Source organism: Amia ocellicauda, chromosome 19 (genome assembly GCF_036373705.1).
Source record: "Amia ocellicauda isolate fAmiCal2 chromosome 19, fAmiCal2.hap1, whole genome shotgun sequence".
Classification (NCBI taxonomy): Eukaryota; Metazoa; Chordata; class Actinopteri; order Amiiformes; family Amiidae; genus Amia; species Amia ocellicauda.
Genome location: NC_089868.1, coordinates 10,294,871 through 10,313,773, shown reverse-complemented (window position 1 = coordinate 10,313,773; position 18,903 = coordinate 10,294,871). Strand labels below are relative to the sequence as shown.

Below are 18,903 nucleotides of genomic sequence, written 5' to 3'. Positions count from 1 at the left end.
GCAATGCACCAACAGTGCTACATTTTAAGAAAGTATTCCTTCATGTTGGTATTGTTTTGTTATGAACAACAGTGTTTGTATGTCGATGGCTTGTTGGGCTATGAACTCGTCATGGCCGAGTACAGGGATGATGGTGCATCCTGTAGAGTGAAGACTAAGGAAGCTGATAAAAGAAAGGGCAGGACAGGGAAGGGTCAGGCTGCGGGAAACAGGAAAACTGATGCACGGAAACGGTCTGCGTCACTGAAAGCAAAGTTTCTGCTAAAAGTTATCCTCTCTCGTGGCAAGAATGGAATCCTTTCTAAAGTCCCCAATGAAACTTGTCGTTTTAGTGGGTAAGTGAGCATTCCTTATTCATTATTGTGTTGATATGTTTTGTGCCGTGTCTGTTACATAGCGTATGCCAAAACGTTTTAATTTCTACTACGTAACAGTTTAAGATTTTTTAGTTGTCTGATATTCTTGTGATTTACAAAATAATTGTAATCAAATAAAATTGAGTATTCAAACAGTAGATATTCTAAGAAAATATAGCTATAACTATATATATATAGCTATAACTATATATATATATATATATATATATATATATATATATATATATATATATATATATATATATATAGTACTTATTTTTTATCTTTAAGAATGAATTTCCAAAGATGTGTGCTCTGTAACTTTTTACTTTGCCTGGCAAGTGTATACTGTAAATGTAATATTTTCCATGTCCTATGTTGTCAAGATCAAATTAACATTTTAATGTGAACAGACACATGACCTTATATCTTTTCCAGTATGGCTGTCCAGTGTGCTGGACCCTTGCAGATTTTCTAACATTTGTACCACATGCCATCATGAAGCAAAATGTGAATACAGAAATGAATCAAAAGGATGTTACTGCAGGTCTGGATTTACTGGTGATGGGACTAAATTTTGTGAAGGTAAGGATCACCAGTTTAATCATTAAAAGCAGTCTTGTGTAAGACATGAACTCTGCATTTTTCTGAAACAATACATTGAAAATGTCATTAAAATGCTGCTGAGTTGAACTGAACATTTTGAAGAAGGATCCTCTATACTTTTGAGGTACATTTCTTTACTTAATGCAAAACCAGAATTAAGATGACAAATACTTGCCACACACTGAATTAATCTGAATTGAATTTCAAATAAAGAGAAAATAAACGTAAGATACACATAATAATAATTTTAAAAAAAAACTTTGGTGCATTGCATTATTCTACCTGAGTGAATAGAATTGTTTTGATGATCTATAACTATTTTATGGTATTCTTCATACATACATACATATACACACACATACACACAAGCATATGTATACTAGTAAAAATTATGCTGTATATAAAAGTTTCAAAAAACCTTCCAGTTTTATATGATCATTTGTTTTTGAATATTTAACCAATCGAAACTCGTTATGATGTATCACCTCATTTTCAGTGTTTTCTTCAGGGATAATAATTTGCATGTATTTGGTTACTTGCACTAAAGGCACATCTGTCAAAGTTCTACACCATTTAACTCGTAACCCGTAATGAATTATCAGCACACAAAAAAAAAAAAAAATCCTGACATAGTTTATGCTATTCACTTCCAGAGTTACATGCAACTCGGGGCCCTAAGAAATGTAGTGGGAAAGGTTGACTCAAATGCAAAGCTAGGATTGATACACTAATTACATAGTGACGTCTAGCCTTATAAGCACCTTAGTGATCAAAACTATAGGATGGTAGCATGTATTTGGTTAATGTAGTGAACATGTAAGAATCTTTGCAAATAAGTCTGGAAATATTTTCGTTGCCATATGTTTGTGGTATCTAGGAAAGGCCTCAGTTTCTAGTGTTCAGATGTGGTTGATGACAATGTAGTAAACATCCAAGTTTACTCCAGATGATGTTAACAGATGCTTTGGCATGTCTATGGGCTGGCCAGGAGGAATTTGTGTATCAAGCTGTAAGTCCTTTCTAAGGCACATTAGCCCACATTTTGTGAATGCAAACACTGTACAGAACTTAATCATATGAAATATCGCTCCATATTTCAGGACAAAATATGAGTTAATTAGGCTTGTCTTTAACAAATCAATTCTGAACACATGCTACTCTCTCCGTACCATACGAGTCAAGGGTTGGTAAGTCTAAGTCTTTCTTTGCTCCTTTGGTGTCAACAGCAGCATCCTGTGACTGTCGAACCGGACAAAACAGAATTGCTAAAATAGTTTCTCCCCTGGGGAACTTTAGAACTAGCGTGTTCATCTTACACATCCAGCAACTTGTCCTTTTTAGCAAAATATTTAAATACAGCATTAAATCATGAATAAATGTTAGTTGTGAAGAGTGAAAATACCACTCTATAAAATGTATAGTATATTTTTAAATGAATTTTACCATCGATAATCCAAATAGAATTTTTTAATTTCATAACAAAAAAAAAAGATTTTCCTTGTTCAACCACAAAATGACATTTCCCTCATTGTATTGATTATTTTATAACTTGGTTTTCACATAATCTACAGCACATTTTCCCACAAAGTAACTGGAGAGTTACATTCCCATTGCTTTTTTGTGTGGATTTAGACTATTGATTTTGTTTCCATCTGTTTAAAAAAAAAAAAAAATCATAGCAGCTTTTTTTTTTTTTTTCGTAAGTACGGTTTTCTCACCAGGGTATTTAGTAAGAAGACTGTTCTATTGTGCCATATCAAATGTGCTGATGGTTGTTATTGACCAAGAAGGGTTATAAACAGAGCAAAAGGATGTAAAAGTTCTCCAAGGACCACACCTGAATGCTTTTTGTATAGAGGCTGATGTGCAGTTTCGTTTCAATTAAAAAAACAAGCTGCTTCGCAAGCATATTTTCAATCTCAAAGATCTACAGTAAAAGAAAAGGTATTGATGTTATTCCCCTTTACAATGAGAAAATAGGGAATGATGGTTTTAAAATTAATTACTTTTCTCCCCACCAGACAGAAAAATAAGTTTTCACGACAATAGCAGGGAAATAAAATAAATTTGTTTAAAAAAAAATGAAAATATCAAACCAAACCGAGTTATAAGTTAAAAATAGTTTTGAGATGGACAGGGATTATGCATTTTGTATTTTCAATTAGGTCGCAATCAGAAACATCAGTGTCACAGATTACATTTTGCAGTTTTTGAAAGGAGCATACAGCTTGTGTGCAGAAGACTGATAAGGAAATTGATTTTATTCAGAATTGACCCTGTGAAAACATCTGACACTTTGCCCAGTAGGGGTTAAAGACACCCCAGTGTGTTTGGAAACCTTGTTATTATTTTACCTTGAACTCTTTGGCTAATCAAAATAGTAATCATGTGAAGGAAGGAAGCAGTTGTTGTGTGTAAGAACATGGAAGTCGGATAATCTCTGTATTATTGTCTAAAGAACTAAACATTTGAAGCTTAGGATTTAAAATATAGTTGAGCTGTGTTGGCTTCTTCCTACATGTAGTCACCACTCTCTATTCGTAGTGTAACTTTTGTCAATATCCATCCATTAAAAAAGTAGGACTCTTATCTGATTTTAGTGCACAGGTTACGTTTCAGCTGATTAACATAATATTGATGTTAAGATAAACCTAACCATAAAAGAATGTGTTTAAAACATGTAAACACTACTTGCCAGTTGTTCTTGTCCTCCATTTTGTATTAAAAGCGTATTGTTTATTGAGAAACAATAGAATAGTTTTAGTTATCGGAAGGATTTCATCATCTTCCTTAAAAAAAAAAGAGTAAACAACCTATTGTGCTCACTGTACTGTTTAATAGGTCAACAATTACAACCCAGTAATATAGGCTGTCTATAGAGCTCAACTAATTTTTAAGAACTTCAACTTATTCAGTTACCCATGTGCCAATGAAAGACATTTTCAGGGGCTGAATATTTAACACCAATTATTTTGGAAATTCCCTGTAATGAACAAAGTCAAAATCCAAGACTACATTCACTCTGTGATTCCGAGATTCTCTCGCAGCAGTACTCTCTGTGCTGTTGTCATCGAATCATACACTTGAAGAGACATGGACAGGTCGAAAAATTAGGAAAAGAAGATTGTGTGACAGTAGCCTGACAAAACTCTTATTTCATTGTCAAGCTAGAGAGAGACTTGGCAGAAGATAAGGAGTTTCAAACTGCAGTTTTTGTGGATTACACAGTCTGCTCCTTTCTGTTACATTCTAGGCTGAGATTACAATTGGCAATTACTAGCAAATTAATGTCAATTAGCCACATGATTTTTTTTTTTATAAACACTTGTCATTGAATTTGTGGCAATACTGGTAACAAATTCATGGTCATTCAAGATGTTTCTTTAATTGGTAAAAGTGTAGGCTTGAAGATGTTTCCATTCAGCCTGAAGAGCTTCAGCTGAAAACTGATATTGGGACTTTACATAATGGTTGCAGTATGTGGAGAATAAAAATCAATGTTCTACAAAAGAACATGCTGGTGTAAAAGTAAATTGTGTAGATCCAAAATTCAGTGCAGTATAATTGTAGCCTTAACTATGATCTAAACTCTTTTGATCCATATTTAAAAAAACACCTAGAGGAATACAAAATAATTACAGCACATATATTAAGACAATGCATTTTTTAAACAGGATATAGATTACTGTAACATTTAAATGAGCAATTAATCTCAGAAGTTAAAAATACTATAGTGTTTGCTTTCTGCAGCTAACATTTGCAATAATATTTCCAAATATAATTGCAAGTAGAAAAACAATGAAAATGGTTAACATTGTAGCCAGATTGTTAGAATACAACTAACAATGATCAAAGAATAAACTCCAAAATCAACATCTATAAAATGCATTGCTTATGTCCAGCTGTTACTGTATATTTTACAAATGCAGATACTTGCAGAAAAAAAGAAAAATGTAACAATTTGAATACTGCCAATTCATTTTCAGTCATTTACAAGTGTAAAACATGCTATGCTTATTGTTTATTTGATATAGTCAGATTCTAAAATTGGACATAATTAACATTTATCCGAGAATCAACTGAAGCTTTTAAAGAAACGGTTGATTCCGTCATCTGCAAAACATTTGGAAATAACTGGTACAGACAGATAATCAGCTAATTTGAAGAATTGCTGAAGATGCTGGTACAATTACACAATACATTGCAGCTTGGTAGGAACCGTGTTGGACACTGGGGAACCAGTGATTTTACTTAAGGTAGAAATACATAAATAATCAACAGAGATGCATACAAGACGTACGTTTCCAAAAATTTGACAGATTCCTGCCTTGCCAGGGGGTCTGGACCTTTTGGCATGGCGGAATCGTACACAGCTGGGAAGACTGGGGTTTGATTCCCAACAGCACCTGTCAGTTCCCCTCAGTGCACAATGTTAAAATCTGTCCGTATGTTAACTATATTTAACTAAATAAATCAGCAGCATCAATTATTATATCGATAATTCCTATCAATAATACATTTGATGTAATACTGCAGCTGAACATTTCTGTGCAGAAAAATGCAGGTATCTATCCTTACACTGTATCATAGTTGAGTTTTAATAGCCAGTAACGGTTTATGCCAAATTGCTGAAAAATGTAATTTAGCAGTTGTTTCAGAAAGTCTCTACCTTTAAATGCAACCACTGCCTTATTTTAACTAGGAATATATATTCAGCATTGTCAAACTTCATTTCATAATGTGAGAGACACCTCACAGACCAATTCTGGATCAGACGCAAACTTCTAAAAATAAGCAGTTTGCTGACATAACGTTACTTGTCTCCAATTAATGTAGCAGGATTTTTTATGTCAGCAAGAAAAACTTACATTCTGTGGTCTAATAGATAATGTAGTACCTGACAAAAACTAGAGAAAAGTAAAATGGTGAGATATGACGAATACTTTGTGCTTGTCAGCACGTACTGTATGCAGCATCACTTGGGTTATAATTTCCTGTGGTAGTGTGGCAGTTTCAAAGCAGGTTGGGCGGTGTTGGCAGTGGGGAGGGGGGGGTCATACAATAGTCAACCTAAAAAGCAGTAAATACTTTAAAAACATCAACATTCAACATTGATTTGAGAAATCAACATGATGAGACGGAACTGAAATGTATAGCTATTTTTAGAGGTTGATAAGAGGATTGTATAATGGTAAATTAAACAGCAAAAATGATTCATTAACTGAAAAAAACAACATAGGTGGCATAAGCCCTTTCTAGTATGTTTTTGGCTTGTTTGTTTTTTTAGTTTCTTGAGAAGCTTCACTCTACTAGACTAACTCCATAGCACTTTGCTGAGCAGCAGATAAGGGTATAAAACAGACCAAAGACACAGTTTAAAGAGCTGGAGGACAACCTTAAGCATCATTCGCATTTCTTCCACAAAACGTGAATGGAAAAAGTTAAATAATGAGATGTATACAATTTCTCAACAGATTCTATTTAATGAGATCTGACTAAAATTGTATTTATTTATTTTTTAAATGTTTAACAGATACAAAGTGTCTCGGTTGCATGTCACCTTAAAGTGAGATTTATCTTTGTTTACACAGAAGGGACTGGACTGGACAGGACTTCAGTTGTGTAGGTGTGCTGGGCACACAAGGGGAGATTGGCACCAGAGGGCTCTAATTAAAATGCACTTCTGAAGTTAGGATGGTACGGATTGATACATAAGTCTCGAAAATTGCGGTGTTTTCACAGCTGTACTTAAGAAAAGCGAAATACAGTCACCATATGGAATTAATCCTCTGTGAAATCTTCAGTATAAATAGATAATACAACCTGGCAGCCAGCGTAGTTAAGGAAGCTTCACATTTGAAAACCACAGGAAAAAAATAGCTGCCAGTTGGCTGATTTATTTGCTGCCTGTTTATCTTTCGAAAAGTTCCACTTTTGGCAAAATCAAGAAGCTTCTGGCACAAAACAGTCAGCCCTAATGTTCTTACTTTGTCACCTGGATGTGTTCCTTACATTCACCCTACGTTACCTTCCTGTGTTTTATGAAAAAACAACCACTCCAGTTAGAGCTTAACCCCTTTGCTTCTCAGCGCAGTACCGTCCAGGTCACTGGTTCTCTGTAGCAAGAACCCTTAAATCACACCAGGTGTTACTGTTACAGAAGCTGTTCAGAAACACAGCCATTGCTCCACAAATGATTAAGGCTTACTTCAGGTAAACATCCAGTTCTTTTAATTCACTTTTACAAGGAAAAAAGCTTTCAGAACATAGTATTACATAGAAAAGCATTTTATTCAAAGCAGATGTTATTGATGGTTTATGGAATAGTTTGTGAGAATACCGGCTTATGAAAGATGACAGGAAATACATTTAGATTATGTAAAGTTTGGCATCATAAGAGAGCTAAAATAATGGAAAAGATAAGATTTTGAAACATTAATGGATTATACCTTGTCATATTTTGCTTTTTGAAAGGAAAGGAAATATCTGTATACAACAAAACAGGGACAAGTCTTTCTAAATTTAAAGAAATGATCTTCCTCAAAAGCAAAAAATAAATGACATGGAATAATAGAAAACTGTGAAAGTCTGAGCATAGTTCCCTTTGCCTTTTTTCTGTGAAAGCAAAGTTGGTATATACCATTCACAGACTACACGAGTGCGATTGGATTTTAGAAAACAAAAAAATAATCTGTAATTATGTACAGCAAAGCACACAGCAGTGATTGCACACCACTGCACCCAGCTGCGGCTGTGATTCCATTTGTAAAACATGGAAGGATGTGTTATTTTGCACATTGCAGGAGTGACATTCACTGCATATGATGGCACTTGATACATGCATTTCTTATTTAAAAAAAAAACCACACACACACACACGCACGTGAAGCTAGTAATCTGTGAGGGTGTCAATCATATCAAGGCTCTGTTTTTTTCTGAAATTCTCTCCAAGAGTGAAAGCTAAAAAATTATCCAGACCAAAATGAAAATGTACAGCAAACCGTTTTGGAGAATCAAATATTATTTCAAGATACAGCTCCAAAGCCTAGTTTATCAACAACTCATCTAGCCAAGGAAAATACACCATCACTGAGTTTATAATTTGCAATTGAGGGTCTTGGTTGACATTCTTATATGATCTGAGGCTAACTTCATTGAGGAGTTATATTTAATTATATGTTGGACTTCTGGTGATCTTGGAAGGAATTATTTTATTCTTGAAATTGGGCAAAGAAAAAATATTTTAGGTCTAAGATAAAATCAATAAATTAAAATGTTCTCACAAGCTTTTGTTTTAAAGCCTTCCAACACATCTGCAAATACTTAGTAAAATCCAGAGGAAAATTCTAACAGCAAAACTAGGGAGGTATTCACTTTTAGAAAGCATCAGAACATTAACAAAAGGGGTCCCCAGTGGTTTAGTACAGTTATTATTATTATTATTATTATTATTATTATTATTATTATTATATTAAATATTAGTTTAAAAAAAGTACATTATCCAAATCTTTTCATGTTGAAAGTTTACTTATATGAATCAAATTGTACTCGAGTTCAAAAAGAAAATACAAAGTTGCATAGTTTTATAGCTCTACCCACCTCCTCCAAAGTGTATGTAATTGTATTTTACATATTTTTGTCTGTATTGAGTAAGATAAATGATGGCATCTTTATGCTGTACAATATTAAACAATATCAAATCACTGGAGAAGACCAGTAAGTTACTAGCATATTAAACCGTTCATTTAACAGCATTAGGATAATAGTTATTTTACAGAGGGGGTTATTTTTGAGGTCACAAAAATATTTTCTTGATGCTAAAGGATTTTCAAACAGTTTCAAACAATACTTCTTTGGCCTGTTGCACTGATATTATTTTGGCATTGACATTTACTCCAAATTGCAGACACCTCTCATATTTCCTGCTTTCTTGACAATTAGGTGATGACTTATGTTAAGGTTGCATGTACATTTTATTACAGAAAACAAGCCTAGCAGGAATTTCCAAAGAATAACCTACAAATATATTGAAGTTGAAATTACTTTTTCATATCTGTAAAACAAAGTGTACCAAAGTCTCCCCCAAAAGACAACAAAATATTTATTTGTAGTGTGCATATTTCAAACAGCTAAAAATGTGTTATGTGGGACAAGGTATATTGGCTAGTAAGATCACTTGCCACATCACTTTCTTGTAGGGAATTTTCATTATTGAGCATTAATCACACACCATATGCTATAACCTCAAGTTAAAATATTCTTGCAATGATAGTTTTTGCTAATACAATAATAAACGGCACATATTTTACATGACCTAATGTTTTAGTTGAGGACTGTTGGGACTCTAGGTCTTTGACACAAGATGTTTATCCTTTATCCTTTTTAATTATTATGAATCTAGAAATTACTTTTTACATGGAACTCTATTAATATAATTGTAATGTATAAGTCTACTTACTATCAGTGATGTTTGAAAGAGTTTTGTGCTCAAACAGAAGCAGCCATTCTTGCATATCATATTTGCTATCGGATGGGTTCAACTTAATGAAGCTAAAACAGCAGATGACCTTGAGTGATCAGACAAACGAGGGCGGGTTTTCATTTTACCAGTCTGTGTCTGGTGCAGACTAGTCACTTTTATCCTCCGTTCCCTCTGGGAACCTATCCAACACTGGGAAATGAATCAGGATAACTTCACTATTGGCTTCAATAATAATAAAAGTAAACAGTTGGGAATGTTATACGTTTTCCAAATTCCATATCTGTTACGTAATTATCTTTTAAAACGATAGTGGTGATAACCTTTTTTTTTTTTTTTCGACGGCCAAAACAAATCCTCATTGGATAAAGGGAGTCCCCAGTAGAGTTACTCCCATGGAATCTGGACACATTTTGGGGACTTTTGTAGGACTGGTGCCACAGTATAGGTGAAAAACAATGTTGTGCAACAATGGGGCCTCAGATTTGGAAAATTAAACACATATTTCCTTGAAAAATCATCACCTCCCATTTAAGGAAGCGGAGGATATCCCATACCCAGCACACTTTTTCCACAAGATACCCCAGACAGGAAGAGAAATGTGTTTTCGACACCTGCAATTAGGAAAACACTGTGCAATGACCCCAATGATGGCAAAACACTAGTACCTGTGTTCAGTGCTCAGAAAAAAAAAATGCTTGACAAACTAGACAATGTAAAAACTGTGAACAACACTTGGAAAAGATCACATACTGAAGTGATATCACCTTTTTCTGTAGGAGGCTGTGTCAGGAAGATTATACTTGACAACATGGAGTTAATTCAAATACACTGGAACTGTAGCACCTGCTTATGATGGGGATCTGGTAAAGGTTTATATGTTATTTTACAATTAATGGTACAGTCAGTTGTTCAAACATCTGTGACTAGACTCCGTTCCTAAGGAGCCATTACCATTTATCATTGATAAAGTATGGGATACTGAAGGAAACATTCATTTTGACATTTTCCAAAGGTTATTTTGAGTATTGCAATGGAGTATAATTACCCTTTTAATTTTGGGAAGAATGTTAATCAACATGTAGTATGACAATGTTAAAGATTATTCCTTACATTATTGAGGGAGTTTAAAAGAAGAAAAAAATATGGGTAATTATCCCAATTTGTCAAGATGAATTAATTTGCCATAAACAGGGAAGAGCTTAATTTATTAAATGTGAAAGATATTTTTGTGGCTGTATAGGTATGCCATTAATGAACTCAATTAACAAATTCCTAATGGTTTAGCCATATACTGACAGATGATGTACAATTAAAGCAACACAGTACATTATCAAAGCAGTAATCTAATAAGAGAAAGTAAACTATTGTTCTAACTATAGTATTCTAGAGGTCCTAACACTCAATTAAAATACATTCCTTCACAATCTATGTTGCAATTCTTCACAGTTGGTAATAAAGTAGAGTACATACTGTATCAACTGAAATGTAGTAAATATTGTGATGTTTAAGTGATTGGTATGTACTACAGCAAGTGCTGCGATTCCATTTGCTAAAGTGAAAAAGTGTTACCTTAAGAAAAAAAGATTCTGATATTGTATAAGAGGCAAATCTAAAGTGTTGAAAATAATTTACCTCATTAGCATTTATTAAAATGCATTAAAAGGTACGTATATATGCTAGTGTGTCTATGAAGAGATTGTTGCCCTCAGGGTAAGCATTTTACTGATGGTAATTTTGCTTTAGAAGCACATTTTCTATATTGTTATCAAAATTATCATTTTACCTGTCTTTTGGAGCAAAGTTTAAAACAATACCAGCAGCATGCGCAATTACCCTGCAGCAAGGATTCCTATTAAGGCCATATTAAAATACAAATACCTTTTCCAATGTATATATTTACTGAAAATAATTACATTTCAGCCTTATTATAATAAAAGAAGATATCAGGATGCATACTTAGATTACTCAAAGAATGACAGTCATTTTGCTATGGGACAAAAGTATGTCCGATTATATAATACCACCCTATTCTGCTCATTCATTGGTTCTCTTTCCGAGGCCAAATTGTTATGTGTAAAACAAAAATTAGAAAAAAGTCTGTCAACAAACACAAAGTTATGAGTGTTACATAGTTATACATAGTTAAGAAATAGCATTAGGAATGTAAGAGGAACCGTTTCATTTAAAATAAGTTAGAAAAGTGTGTATTATAATACCCAAATGCAAGGCTCTTAAAATCCATATAACGAAGTGATTTGGCCTCCATTTCATTGGTGACAGGGTTTATTAGGATTAGTTCAAGTTGAGCATAATGCGCATTGAAACTATACATTTTGCCATTATCTTTTTTGTTTATCATCAGTGTTACAGCATTTAGCAATCTGGAGGTTCAGCTAAAATTTACTAAACAAGAGTTAATCCTCAATCATGCACTCGCAAAGCACATTCATTTTTAGCATCATCATGTTTCTTTATTGATAAGTGCCTATGAATATTACTTAGTAAAGGATAGCTTTTTTTCTACGGATGAGCAGTAGTCTGTAAAGGTACACAGAAAGACAGAAATTCTGGGTCGGTCCAGTGTTCAAAGGGGTTTCTGAAGACATTTATGCTGTCATTACATTAGAAAAAAACATGTGGTTGAGTACTGATGCAGAAAACTGAGATAAGTGGTCAAGGCCAAAGAAGCTAGCTCTGTGGCAGTTGAGGGCTCAGGTTTGCGGTGTACAGCATCCACATTGGACTGCAGTGGAGATAAGTCCTTGGGAGACAGGCGAAACCCCACAAACTCGACCTCAGGGGCTGTAAACACACATTTCTCACCATGGAGGGTGAGATTGTGTTGCTGGAGTGCTGATACCAGCAATCCATACCCTGTGCAGGTGCTGACTGCAGGTGTCATGGACCACAATGTCATATAGGTAGATAGCTACCCCTCCCAGCCAAATGCAGCGAGGTCCCTGTTGTTGGGGTGGAGGGGTACCTGTAGATAATCTTGATCAAGCTAGGAGAAGACAGTAGACCCACAGAAGTTGGTGGTGAGCTCCTCAGTTATTTAAGGGTTCAATGATGTCAGTGTCCAGCATGAGGCGGAGTTCAGCTGTGACAAATATATATATACGAACTTGATGCAGTGGCTATAGCATTGGCCTTACAGCCGGATCCAACAGGGGCTGATCTGTGAATGAAGGGAGGCCCTCAAAAACAGCCATCCACTTCTGTTCCCAGGAGGAAGTGACATGTAGAATCTCTGTACCGCAGTTGTCGGTGAGAGAAACCGCCAACCACATGATCAAATCTCCCACAGCGGGCTTTCCATTGAATTCATCGGCAGCTCACCGTGGAAAGTGAAGAAGAGTGGCAGAAGTGGTGATATCAAACATTCAGCCATTCTCATCACCAAATGTTTAATTGAAGAAGAAACACTCACTTATTTCAACTGAAAAAAACACACATGCCATAAATCACTCACTTAACTGTCAGACACCAGGGTTTACTAGCAAATCAAAACAATGCAAACTGCAAACGGCAGTGTCACACAAACTCTATTCTGCCACTCAGCCCCGACTCAGACACTGGATATCTACGAAATAAAATTCAGAGAGGAGAGACACACCTTTTGTGTTAATCAATGTACGTCACATACACCGATCAGCCATAACATTATGACCACCTGCCTAATATTGTGTAGGTCCCCCTTTTGCCACCAAAACAGCCCCGACACATCGAGGCATGGACTCCACTAGACCTCTGAAGGTGTGCTGTGGTATCTGGCACCAAGACGTTAGCAGCAGATCCTTTAAGTCCTGTAAGTTGCGAGGTGGGGGCTCCATGGATCGGACTTCTTTGTCCATCACATCCCACAGATGCTCGATTGGATTGAGATCTGGGGAATTTGGAGGCCAAGTCAACACCCTGAAGTCGTAATTCATCAGACCAGGCCACCTTCCTCCATTGCTCCGTGGTCCAGTTCTGATGCTCATGTGCCCATTGTAGGCGCTTTCGGCAGTGGACAGGGGTCAGCATGGGCACCCTGACTGGTCTGTGGCTACGCAGCCCCATACGTAACAAACTGCGATGCACTGTGAGTTCTGACACCTTCCTTCCTTGGACCACTTTTGATAGGTACTGACCACTGCAGACCGGGAACACCCCACAAGAGCTGCAGTTTTGGAGATGCTCTGACCCAGTCGTCTAGCCATCACAGTTTGGCCCTTGTCAAAGTCGCTCTGATCCTTACGCTTGCCCATTTTTCCTGCTTCTACCACACCAACTTTGAGGACAAAATTTGCTGCCGAATTTATCCCACCCACTGACAGGTGCCATGATAACGAGATTATCAGTGTTATTCACTTCACCTGTCAGTGGTCATAATGTTATGGCTGATCTGTGTATATGCATTTTCATTATGGTTTAAATGTAATGTAATAAGTAATTTTTATGCTGTCTGTGAACAAATGAGTGAATGAAGCCGAAACTGTTTGAATCACACTAATGCCAGCAGGTAGGACGTGTCAATTGAGGCCAACTTCCTCCAAATCAAGGCACTCTGCAAGGTAGGGACTTGACATGGAGCAAATATGCATATTATATAAAACTTAAGATGATTAGTTGTGGATAGAATATTCTTTCAGAAAAACATTACTTTGTAAAGAATTCTTAATCTGAAATTAGGTTTAACTGCATTGACGATTTTAGTTTATTGTCCTGTGTTTTATCCTCAGATGACGATGAGTGCCAAAATGCAACAAAGATCTGTGGTGAACTTGCGAACTGTACCAACACCGTTGGGAGTTATTACTGCACCTGTGTAACAGGCTACAAATCAAATGGGAAGGATCAGTTTATACCCAATGATGGTACCTCTTGCAGTGGTAAATATTTTTTTTCTGTTTCAATATAGTGGTTTTTTCAAGGTTTCAGAAACAAATCACATTACGATGAAATACTATATGTATGCAGTGAAAATGGTCAACCTGGTACACAATTCACACAAAAGCCTGCAGCTTCTTTCATCCTGAGCTCACAACCCTAGCTAGAATCTTAGAATGGCCAAGTCACCATAATGTTAGATTAACTTCTGGCAGAAATAGAGGCCTATAAAGCCGGTAATGTTTTTGTTGTGAAAGACTTCCACTTGAATATGCCTTGAATACCACTAACAGTTAGGAAATGTTATTGTGACATCTCACTTTAGCACTGCTGGAGATCCTGCAGTCATCGGCTTTTGACATCACGTAAAAAAACCGTAAAAATGTCAACCCCACAGAATCTTGCTGGTGCACTGCCACATCTGCATTCTTCAAACTCGTTTAACACGCTTGTATTCATTTCCATCGCAGATATCGATGAATGCAAGAATTCTACAATCTGTGGCACCTTCTCAAAATGCCACAACACAATTGGATCATTTTACTGCAGTTGCCAAAGAGATTATTTACCATCCTCCGGAAAGTTACAGTTTCACCCGGATGACGGGACTCAATGTGAAGGTGAGTAGAGAACCATTTGTAAACAGTTTGGCAACATTAATTGCAAATAAATCACAGTCAAAGATCTGCCAGGAACTCAAAGGCCTGTTTTGGATATATAATGTACAGTTGGCTTAAGTACATTACCGAAGGAGGATGAATTATGACTGCTTTTAATGTTGCTTCTTTCACTTTGTGATTAGAGAGCACATCGATTTTTCTTCTCAAACGTGCATTTGATTCCATTTATCTATAATACATCAAGTCATCCCATATTTTGCATTTAAGATCCTTTATTAAAATACATTTACAGTGACCTTTGTGCAAATTGCATTCTATTCCTACCACACCACATCCTCCACTGTTAGGCTGTGAATTAATATCTTACCTAGGTTACTGTATCTAATAAAAGGGACTCCAACTGCGGCACTCCTATTCCTGGAGCAAAACCATCTGCCACAAATTTGTGTGGAATTAGGAATCTCAGTTGCGGTCAACTATCATTAATTAAAAAATTGAAGTTTGTCTCCCAAATGTCTGCTACAAATAATTGCCTTTCCACTGCAAATGTATGTGGTGCTAGGCTTTACTCTGATGAGCAAAACTCCAGAAATGAACCTGGAATAGAGCCAGTTACACATGCGTGAGCAATACCTTTGTATTAGTCATCCCTTAAGGTTTATTATGAAGCTATCTATCGGTGTTCATCATACAAGATTGACTGCAGTGATTGTGCATTTATTTTCGTAAGGAATTATGCTAGATTTCAGAAGGATACTGCATTTATATATAATTTCGGAGCATTTACTTGAAATTTAATATTGAACTTGAGAGGGATAAATAATCCTTTGGGAAGATTAATAAAATATGAGTGTGACCATACATCACAAATGGGCTCTGGAGACGATACATGATAAGCCCTGCAGGCAAGAGGTTAGCGTTTTACATGCAGACTATGAAACTGACCAACTCTGGTTCAGAGCTTGAGGTGGGTGGCAAACAACTGGAAAAGGCTGGTCTCTTTCACTCCACTGGATCTTTCCCCCCCTATTTTACACCCCACTGTCAATGGTCTCCGGATCACTGTATCCCCCTCATACAGGTAATTGTAAAACAAGTCTGATCTCATGTACGAGAGCATTATTACACGAGATCGTAAAGTTCTTGTGCCAAAATACCCTGTGAACGGCAGACAAACTTGAGAACACAACGGTGTGGTCCTTGTTGCACTGGTATACTGATATATATTCTCTGCATTTGTTGGATTCTCAAAGAAGGTAAATTCTACTCAGGGACAGGAATATTAAATATAAATATACAATGTCCATTTTGCCTAAAATCCTCTTGTTTGATATTATCCTACAATACCTGGATAAAGTTTAATTTACAGATTGTACAGATTAGAGAGTTTTTTGTGCAGTTGTAATAAGATGGTATAACAATTTTCAGCAACATGTTTTAAAAATAAAATATTTTATATCTGAATAAAAACAGAATATTCAAATTTGTGTAGGTCTTGCCTATCAGGCATTGTTTTCATTGAATCTGGGATTTTTTTTTTTTAATTAATGAACCTTGTACAGTAGTTAGTATTGCACATCACACCATATGTACTTGATATTATTTTATTTGGCTTTCATTTGGGTTTTCAAATTCCAAAGATAAAATACCTTCAAAATAAGCATTATTTTTTTTCCTTTTTTCAATTGAGGGTAATATCTGTAATATCTTTCTGATGTCCTTTTAAAATATATTTGTTTCCATTTGTTTGCAGAGAGTGCAAAGAAAAACTGTCACACAAACAGCACATGTGTGTTGGGAAGCATTAACAAAACACTTGAACATGTAAGTAATGAGGTTCAAAGGCCATGTCCTTGAATTGTCAATTACCAGGTTTCCAGGGTTCAGGTTTAGTCAACCCGTAACCACTAACAGCGAACACATAGCAGCTGCCTTTTGCCCTTGTATGCGTAGTATATATTCACACCACTTTCCCTCTCTCTCTCTCTCTCTCTCTCTCTCTCTCTCTCTCTGTTTTGTAAGAACTGGTAGTGTTTTATGTGGTTCCGCAGAAGAAAAGCAACTCTTTAGAAATGTGTAATGGGGTGGAACATGTTAGCAGCTGCTTAACTTATACAGAAGTTAGGGTATCATTAAAGAGATATCAGGCTTTTTTTTATTTTTTAATTTCTGCCACAAAATTGTAGAAGTAACCATGTAGGTACTAAGTTCAGAAAACACAAGCTTTTCCACTGTGCAGCAATATGTGTACAACTACTATCCTCTGCTGGTGAGATCAATGTACTGTACAATTAAAATCTAAAAATTAATCTTCACGATTCTTCAAGATTCTAGGCAACTAAGAACCAGGTTTAGTTTCAGAAAACTGTTGAAGACAATATTAAGACATACAGTCATTATCTTGGAGTGAGTAAGAAAGGATTGGTGAAAAAAATATTATGGAAATGTATTTGACAATTATATTTAAAAGATTACTAAGATCGTTGTAAAAATGTATATGTACTCAATAATGGCACACACTGGTGCAATGAAAGGCCAATAATTGATCATAAAAGCATGTCATTGGTCAATATTTTCACAATATACTTTTTCCCTAGACTCAGCAGTCACAGCATCCACATTCATGTGATGTAAATTGTGTGTGATACTGTGCAGGATCATCTAATTTGCTACAAAGTAGTCATTCTTGCTTGTACATTAGCAAAACTCATTGACAAACAACACATTTCTATGGAAATTATGTTTACCTATTTATCAGCTTAACTAGTGCATAAGAATATAAATCAATAGCTCTCTCTCGATTTAGCTTTGTCTATTGAGATAACAGTTCACTGCATTGCAATGTCTTTCTTTTTTCCTTTCTTGACAGTCCATCTGAAATTTAGACCTGTAGCAGTAGACATATATGCACTTCGGAATTCCACAGCAGTTTTACCTCCAAAGACCTGATACAAATCCACCCAAAATAATGACATCACACATGGGCAGCTTATTTGTCAAATACATATCTCCCCCAAAGGCAAATGGGCTAGTTATATTGTTTAATTTAGAAGAGCAGGTCCTAGAATATGGAAAAAAGCCTGAACATGCCCTCATTATATAAAAGACACAAAGCTGGACTACATATTTTAGATAAAGACGTGTGAAGTGAACAAAACTTCTATAACCTTGAACAATTAGGAGCTCTGAAACTCAGTGCCCTCCACCACTCTGAAGTATACTGACAGTCAGGCAGACAGTCACATTTAGAAATAAGTGTAAAGCGCAGCACTAGGGGCAAAATATAATTAAGTAGTATAAGGACTGAAAATAGAAAGTCAATCTTTGGACAGATTGGGGATGTATAGATCAAATTATCAGGCAATGAGGAGGACATAATGGAAGTCAATCGAGAATTCTACTTTTTGAGTCAAGTCTCCCTCTCATTTGTAACTTGTGTTATACTTTAGTTTCAAGTCATTCAACAATGCTAGCTTTAATATTACAACTGTGAAATCCAGTAATCAGAAGAGCTACAGTTTCTAGGGTGGCATTCGGGCACACCTTCTCTTGATGACATTGATCTGTTAACTACCAAGACAACATTTATTTTAACTCTCAATTGTCATCATTAATTTAGTCTGGATGTGTGTTTATTGTATATATTTTTTTAAATCAGTGTCAAAGGTGTTACTAAGGTGAGTTTGTCCAGTACCAGCTATGCCTGAGGTACATATAAGGTACAAAAAACCTGAATGGAAAACATTTAGGATGCTTGTTCACAGGACCCCCTCCCCTTAACCTCCCAGCCCTCCAAATTATGAATACATTTGATAGACATTCCATCAGAAATCCAATTTCTTTGGTGGGAAGTACATTATTGCTGTAATAACATTTTTATGTGAAACATTACCCTAAAGGTAGGAATACAATATTTTATCAATGGTGTTTACCCATTACCCTGCTCCTGACAGGAGCACATTTGCAA

The 18,903-nt window shown here is 35.7% G+C and overlaps 1 protein-coding gene across 1 annotated transcript in view; it reads left to right on the top strand.

Moving 5' to 3' along the window:
• The first annotated feature begins 224 nt into the window (after positions 1-224).
• Positions 225-18,903, top strand: part of adgrl4 (adhesion G protein-coupled receptor L4) — a 33,107-nt gene continuing 14,428 nt past the window's right edge. The window contains exons 1-5 of the mRNA XM_066692074.1: positions 225-335; positions 795-941; positions 14,169-14,318; positions 14,787-14,936; positions 16,690-16,760. Of these exons, the coding sequence (XP_066548171.1) occupies positions 290-335; positions 795-941; positions 14,169-14,318; positions 14,787-14,936; positions 16,690-16,760 (564 nt within the window). The 5' untranslated portion in view covers positions 225-289. The remainder of the gene's footprint in view (positions 336-794; positions 942-14,168; positions 14,319-14,786; positions 14,937-16,689; positions 16,761-18,903) is intronic.